The sequence below is a fragment of the Photinus pyralis genome, unplaced genomic scaffold, assembly GCF_008802855.1.
Source record: "Photinus pyralis isolate 1611_PpyrPB1 unplaced genomic scaffold, Ppyr1.3 Ppyr1.4_LG7, whole genome shotgun sequence".
Lineage (NCBI taxonomy): Eukaryota > Metazoa > Arthropoda > Insecta > Coleoptera > Lampyridae > Photinus > Photinus pyralis.
Window position 1 is genome coordinate 21071566 of NW_022170738.1, and position 8568 is coordinate 21080133.

At 36.0% G+C, this 8568-nt stretch overlaps 1 protein-coding gene across 1 annotated transcript; it reads right to left on the minus strand.

The window, feature by feature from the left end:
* Window positions 1-4970: 4970 nt before the first annotated feature.
* LOC116176112 (homeobox protein slou-like) lies at window positions 4971-6393 on the minus strand. Its single transcript, XM_031494587.1, has 2 exons — window positions 6384-6393; window positions 4971-5738 (listed from the first exon to the last, which is right to left on the minus strand). The coding sequence occupies exons 1-2, from the start codon at window positions 6391-6393 to the stop codon at window positions 5230-5232; spliced, it is 519 nt and encodes a 172-aa protein (XP_031350447.1). The 3' UTR covers window positions 4971-5229.
* Window positions 6394-8568: the final 2175 nt, after the last annotated feature.

Here is an 8568-nt window from a genome sequence, read left to right on the forward strand (position 1 = left end):
TTCATTCTCCGCCACAGATGAAAAATTCACCTCAACCCAGGTTCGAACACCCGACCTCCGGATTTATAACCCAATGATGGTTGTCTCTGACTTTTCTGCAGAGTGGAGGGTTATACACTGAAGACCTCCCATGGCATGGAAGGTTCTGTTGCCATCAAGGGTATCCATACTGGCATCTTAAATCTCGGCAATTTTTCATTTTAGCTAATTTGGGAAAAATTGTCGACCTTCAGATATGGTCTTCAAAGTAATCGAAAAGTTTGACCCACAAGTACCCATTCCCAGTAATTTCTTCATTTGCACTTTAGTCACGATTTGTGAAGACGCTTTTGGATGTTTTATGACAACACACCCCTGTGTTGGGGTACCGAAAATAGTTGATACCAGATCCAAGTCCTCAAGCAACCACAAACTACAACAAGCGTACGCACCACCAACCCATATCTTTAAACCACCAGAGAAATAATCGCACGTGGTGGTTTTATTTATTTGACAGCCGCAACAAATAATCCAACGGTGTCTACGCAACCGGCCCACCCGATCCTGAGCAGCTGATGAAAAGATTGCTTACATTGTAATACCATATTTGTATAATTCGTAATTGCTTCATTTTGACCTCTGGCCAGCCGGCTTGAACTCCTGAAGGCAATACCGCAGCACCCCTGACAGTATTACCGCAAGAATTAAAAAGTAAAAAGTGAAATATAAACCCCCAATGAATCCCAAATTAATTCCCCTAATTCAATAGTGATAAATTATCTATCCATTCACAGCAAGTCCCAACATGTAAAATGGCGACGAATAGAAATCACATTGACACTGGAGGTACAAGTAACAAAAAAACTCTTACTCTTACTGATGAAAACGTTGACGTAGAAAGAAACCTCTATTCCAAACGCTTCAACCATTATCCCTAATACAAAACGAACAGAAAAATACAACCCGAGCTACGTGACTCGGTAATTAACTAATTAAACGCTTGAAGAGCTTAGCACAACGACTTGAAACCAGGTTCATAATCGAGTGTGCTAATAAAATATCATGTATCGATAGGTGACTACAATGAATTACTAACAAATGACATTTAACTTGTACAAGAAAAAAAATTGACGTTGGTGTAACCCTTGAAGAGGAACTATCCAATAATGATGTACTTGCTTAATTTCAAAATTAATAACATTCTAATTGACTAATTCTTTATCTCCCTTCCCAGGGTTGTTATATCAGGTTAGCTTAGATTACAGGTTGACATTGCATTCGTATACAAATTACACTAAACTGTCAGTCGCAATCGTGAAATTAACACTTGAAATTCAAACTTGAAATCCAAAACTTGAACCCTAAAAAGAATTAACATGTAACACCTCTTTGAACATAACAATTAGCATACTTCTAATTAAAGAAAATAATATTTCAGCAACGAGTGAATTAAATCGGGTCAAAACTTATATAAAGCGAAGAGAATTCTAAAAAAATTACGAGATAATGAACAATTCAGCAAATGGCGGCCACTTACGTATTGAATGAATCCAATTTCATTGCCTCCAAAAATATAAGCAAATGTAGAAAATCGGTCAAACACCAATTCGAGAATTCCACAAAATATAGGTTAAACACCACAATTATATTTTAAAATTTACGTGGACTTCAATAATATACTCCACTTACGTTTTGCCGTACCAACGTGTTCGTAAAGAAAAATGAAAGCGGAAAAAGGTACTAACGAGCACATTCCAAACTCGGCTCAAGAACTATAGAATTTAGAAAAGTACAGCGGTCCGCGAACAAAAATGAAATGCAATATTTATTTATTTATTTCTTTATTTATTTTGGAGAACTCAAAAAGAGGTAATTGAGAAACTATTGCAATTTAAAGAATTGTAGATCTATGAACTCACCTGAAAGGATTTTTTGTTTTTTAAAAAAATGCAGGGCTAACTGCGTAACTAGCAAAACGGATTTTTCCTGTTGTTTCTGTTCACGAAAACGGAATTCTAAAATTGGCCTTCGTTCACGAATTATCGCGGTGAAAAGCTGGATTTCATCAAGGGATCTTCTTCAAATATGACCATTTAGCTTCGCATAATACACTAGATACTATGTAAAAATTTACTTTTTAGCTCGTCTCCATCAGCATCCTAACTGTACTCCTTTTTATCCAATCTTGAACTTTATCCTGACTAAAGCGAGCTTTCGAAACCTGTTATTTAAATCCTTTCGAACAATTATCAATGTCCTTGAAATCCTATTGAACAATTATCAATATATCCTTGGATTATTACTACTGAAAAGGTTCTATTTTTCATAAGTACAGAGTGTCCTATTAATAATGGTCACAGCTCATTTGTATGGCACAGTTTAGGCAAAACGATTGTGTAAACAAAAGGAGCCAATAGAAAAGGCTGGAAATCATTTTCAATTTTCTAGATTAGCCGCTAGAGGGCGTACGATTCATGGTTAACTAGAGACAGGAGACTAGAGGCAGTCATTGGGACGCTGAGTTTAGGACGCAGACATTGGAACGCGGACATTAGGATCAGAATATCCCAATGTCTACGTCCTAATGTCTGCGTCCGAATGTCTGCGTTCTAATTTCTTGCGTCCCAATACCTTAGCGCCATAACTACCAATCCGGCTTTTCAATAAGAAATTCTCATGAGTGTTACAAATGAGTTGTGCCAAAATAAAACCAGTTAATAAAGAGGACCAAAACAGACCTGTTTTTCAAATAAGCCAAGGAGCGCAATTAAATGTTTCGTTTGGAAACTACGCTTAAAAATCTCTCTAAAACTTTATTCCTTTTTATTTTTTTCCTAATAAAAAGAGTCAATAAGGATGGACGTTATATTAAATTATGCCATTTCCGCTTTGTCAAAATTTTTAGAAAATTCGTGGCTCCCGATAGTGAACCTCTAAACGGGGGCGAGAAAAATATTTTTACAAAATCAGAAAGAGCACACCTAATGTCCTGTCCAAAGACGTGACATACTTATTAATTTTTTATTTTGCCTTTATTTTTGAGTGAGCGGGGTTTCATCCAAGGCTGTTCTACCAACCCAACCCACTATACATTTACAAATGATGCGTCTTATGGTTCTCGAGACAAAAATTTGAAGAATAGCAATTTTAACGAAAAATGACTCCAATGTAGCACCCTGTATAGCCTTGTGTAATGGGAATATTCGTCACGTAATTGCTTTAAAAATTTAAAATCCAAGATTTGCTTGTGTTTAATAACGGGGTTGGTTTTCTGGAAATAACGGTGCAGGGAAAGATACGATTGAAAACTGACAAAAAGGTAATACAAATTGGATAATATCACAAAGTTAAAAAAAAACGGATTCCAAACAAATCTGAAACGTATGACTTCCCCCGTCAATGTTTACATCCGCGCCCTTGGGAAAAACACGAAATGTGAAAAAATCCAGAGAAATACGAAAAGAATTCAGAAAATTTAAGAAAACCCTAAAGAATTTCACCAGTGCACACAAAAAATTAATATATAACCCCGATTATCCGTGCGCGGGTTTTCCTGGCAGTGGATTATCCGTGCCGTGATTTCCCTTAATTGAAATTACATTTTTGAAGTTTCATTTTAAATTTGCGCAGCATCAGAATATTAAAACTGATCCAAACTTTTCACACGGACTAAAGTGACTGACTTTTTTTCAAAAAAATTCGTTTTTTTCGCAAAGTTTATTTATTAGTGTAAACATTTTACTTTGGATACTTAAAGGGTAAATTTTCTTGTATAAAAATTCTCTATCCTTTTTAGTACATACATATGAGACACGTATAGGTACAACAAGTTCATAAGTAAGAAATAAATATTAATTTGGATTATCCGTGTGCTTTTCAATTATCCGTGCTTAGTTCGGTCCCGTGGAGGCTGGAGCACGGATAATCGGGGTTCTACTGTAATTTCCTCTCAGTGCCTATTTGCGCTAGTCCAGTTAAAAGATGACCAAGACAACACAGAAAACGGTACATGTGGCTAATTTGACAAACCCTTCCGTTACTAATGAATCATCATTTGAGTTCAGTTGATTTGTGTGTTTTTTTAAAGGCTAAATACCTACCCAGATCTTGAGGAATTCTCTTTGATTCATTCTGTAAACTTTTACTCAATGGTCTAACTGTTTCTGGTTTACTAATTTCGCACAATAAATCTCAGAATCTGTTCCATCTGGTGAGGCTGCTGACATTGCGGCTTATGAAGTTATAGTAAGCGTGAAACATGAGAGAATTTGTAATGCCTTTAAAAAAAGCGTAACATCCCGTGTCAATTGTTTAACGAACAAGCGCTTTAGTTAGTTGAAGTGACATTGTCACGCATGCCTCCACTTCGAATGAAAAGCTCATTAAAGCAAAAGCGTTAGTTCTATTGATGTCTAAATTAGATCAAAGATTTCAGCTCGAAGCGCTATAGGATCCATAAAATCGCTTTTAATTTAAATACTTTGGATGTTGGCCATAAAAAAGTTGGGACAAACTACGGCGAGCGAAATTATCTCGGTTAAATAATAACTGCCTTTGTTTATTTAGGCACGTAATTGTTTTTGCAAGTACCGTGACTAGAGAATGTTCATAAAACTATGTAGATGTCAAGTGATGTTATTTCTAAATGTCTCAAGATGTTAACACCTTCGGACGGATCACAAATGTCGCTTCTTGAAAACTGTTATACGTTCCTGGGCGTAACGTCGGCACCTTTTCGACACCAGATGCTAGAACTGATCCACAAACTCATTTAGTATTCTTTGATATTTAATATTTAAAAAAAATTCTTTATGAATTAACTAAAGATGTGACAGGAATAAACGTCGGAATACTAATTTTAGATTCATTAGGAACCACATTTGCTACTAATTTTGCGAGCAATGCGCAATTATATTATCTAAGCGTTCCATCAATCAAAGTATGCAAATAATACGAATTTTATATTATTTACAGGTAAAATTATACAATTATGTATTAAGTACATTCTAGGTACATTGTCAATAATATTTGGCCTATTTACGTCATTATAATATACAAATGCCTTTCTACAATTTTATTGTAGGAACAACTGCCCGCTTTTGTAATTGTTCATAAAATGGTACAACGTTGTTTACTGACGATCTAATGGGGATTTCTATTTTAATTCGTCGATTTGCAATCGACAATGGTCAAAGTATCCTGAGTCCACTCTTAGCACTAAACAGCATCCTAGTCGTAACTGGTCAATTTTCAAGATCCCAAATTATGGCCGTGGTTAGTTAAGTGAAAATATGGTGTGTAACTTCCAGATGTCGCCGCCTGTAACGGGTAAACGCCGCCGTAAGGTACGTGATGGGAGTAGAGTAAGCCGGAATGGGAATGGTGACCTGGGAAGCCGGGAAAACTGCTACCCGACGTAACACTAGGCGGAGGTACTGTTGGTGAGTTCACGTCCATTCCGGGATTTTGTTTTTTCCACTTCGTCCTTCTGTTTTGAAACCATATTTTGACTTGAGTTTCAGTGAGACTTAAACTTAAAGCCAAATTCAGTCTTTCGCAAACACTAAGGTACCGTGTCGTCTTAAATTTATTTTCTAAAGCTACAAGTTGTTCGTAAGTGAACGCCGTTCGCGCCCTCCTCGGTTTTCCAGCACTTTGTGATTTCGAGTCGCCTTTCTTCTTTTTCGAATTGGGATCCTTGATGTCTTCGCTGATATCGCTTTGGATTTCGTCGTCATCGTCGGAGTGATGTTCTTTGCCTGAAACAAGAAACTTCTTTAGTCATATGTCGTACCAGATGATCACAAACTAGTAGGTATACCCTAAAACATATACCTATGAATATAAAATAGTTATTTATTTAATCAGTGGGATAACGGCCTCATTAACTTACGAATGCGACAATTGCGCATACGAGGGCGTTAGCCCGAGCTATTGTAAGAGCATGAGTATGTTAATGGCCGTTAGCCCAAGTATTAAATACAACTTTTTATCTGCGACTGTTCTTCTACTGCTAAAAACGAAAAATAAATTTGATGCATTTTTTTTAAATTCCAATCGAAGTAGCATAGTTAGCAGTTTTCGACGCCATAGAAACAAGAAAATCCTAACGTCAAGAAAATTTGTACGTCAAAAATTTTGCTTCTGATTTCTTTGCTTATGTCATGAGTGAGTCTGGAACTCTTCCATCAGACGTTAATGTTTACAATATATAATCTTGATAGTTGATTTTTGATCATACATTGTTTTGACAAGGGCTTATCCCACTGAGTGTGGTAATTAAGTTCTTATCCCACTTAAAATGACCGGGATAAGCTTAAAATGACCGGGATAAGTGAGAGTTATCCTACAGGCGCAGATAAAAAGAATTATCTAATTTGGTGCAGTCTTTCTAAAGTACATACATTTCGGCATTTATATAGATGAAGAGAGTGTGTATGTTCTAACTTATTCTGTGGTACACAGTGTGGTTTTCGAGGACAGCGAGACACTACGATTGGATCAAAACTCTGTTTGGAGTTAAACAAGGTTCAGTATTAGGTACTTTGTTTTTCATCATTTTTGGAAATGCCCTAAAACACTGTAACGATGATAGTGAATGAAGTTTTGCTATTCGCAGATGATATGGTAAATTCAAACTGAAGAAGGGCTATTCTGTTTTAAGTGGTATTGTCTAAATCAATTTTACTGAAATTCAATAAAACACGAGATATACTTATAAGTATAACCTTTTCACTGCGCGAACGTCAGTCGTTTACTATCAAACCGTTTGTTATGTTTTCAGGTGTGTATAGGGATGTAAAACTCAGATCGAATGCGCATGACTTTCAAGAAAACAAATTAACTCAAATTGTGCCATCGTTCTAAGAAATTTACTTTTATTTGAAGTGTCTACACTCTACCGTTAGCACAGGGACTATCCATCGTTTTGTGTGGGTAACGTTCAACAAATTAGAGACAAGCTGAAATTTGGCAAGGTACTTTGTTTTAAGGTTATAAATACCCTCTGAAACCCCAGCGCCGGGGCGTTGAGCCCGTCACCCCAAAACCGCCCCCTAAGTGGGGCAAAATCTACATTTTTTTAAATTTTTCGTAATAACTCTAAAACTAAGCATTTTAAGAAAAAATGTCAAGAGAGAAAAATTGTAGAGAAGAAAATTTCCTACCAGATAGGTATACATAAATTTTTTTAGATGCTCAGTGGCGCAGATAAAATGTTCAGCAATTCATTGAACTATCGAAATAGGTAGGTAGGTACCATCGAATTTTCTAATATTCCTATAAAATGCCGGAAACTGTTCACTTAGGTTTCCTACAACATGATGAATTCAATACTGCCTGCAAGGGGGTCTTCGAAGTAACTCCCCGTAACTCTAAGCAACCACCCCCACTCCAATCGTGGGCGTCTCAGCTTTTCCGGCACCTCATTTTCCGTTTAGTTCGTAGTTGCAGTCAGTGTTGCCGTAGATTAATTTCACGTTGTTGAAAATGGCATACGTGTGTGCGATTTGTGATTTGTCTTTGTCGACCGCTGACGCAGTTATTGTCAGTAGAGGTAAAAAGACATTGATTGAAAAAAGTAAATATCTTGACGATGAACTATGGAAGAAAATTGAAAATATTAGGACGGTTAGAATACATGAAAAGTGTCGAAAAATCTATTTAATAAAAAAGAAGGAGAGTTTGGAAAATATTGACTCTTCACAGTGTAGTGGTATGTCTTCAGGTGCTTCTCTAAGGTCATGTAACGTAAGTGAGAAGTTTGATTTTAAATCACAGTGTCTATTTTGTACTGAAGAGTGTAATAAATCTGCCAACAAAAAAAGTAACAGGAATTTTAGAGTAGTGACAACATTACAAATTAAAAACAATATTGAAAGACAATGTGGTGTTCAGAACAACGAATTGGCACGTCAAGTGTATACTAGAATAAATTCATCTATTGACTTAGTGGCTGCTGAAGGACGTTACCATAAATTATGCCATGACAATTTTTTTAAACCACTAAAAGTTACTCCACCTGGAAGACCATCTGATAAGCTATGTGATAAAGCATTTTCCTCGCTATGTAGTTATATAAACGACAATCTCGAAATGTGTCAATTTTCCTTAAATGATTTGCACGAAAAAATGGAAAGCTATCTACCTACCGAAAACAAAGATTGCATGTGGAGCAAAACCTATTTAAAAGGCATGTTAATTGCCTGCTATCAAGATAGAATAAATACAGCACAAGTAGGAACAAACTTAATACTGACATTTAAAGAATATGCCGAAAAAATATTGAGTGATCAGTGGTACAATTCTAGAAACAAAGATGAGGAATCAGAATGTGTTAGGATTATAACTGCTGCAGCAAAAATATTACGAGAGAATATAAGAAGACAAGTTTATGAAATAAATACATATCCAACAAATTCGGAATTTCAAAACGGAGGCCAAGATTGTATTCCTGACAATTTAAAAATATTTTTACGTACTCTCTTTAATCAGACATCATCCGATAAAGAAAATTTGACAACCGAACGAAAAATGGTAAGCCTATCCAATGCCATAATCGCTATTATACGCCCAAAGTCTTATATATCT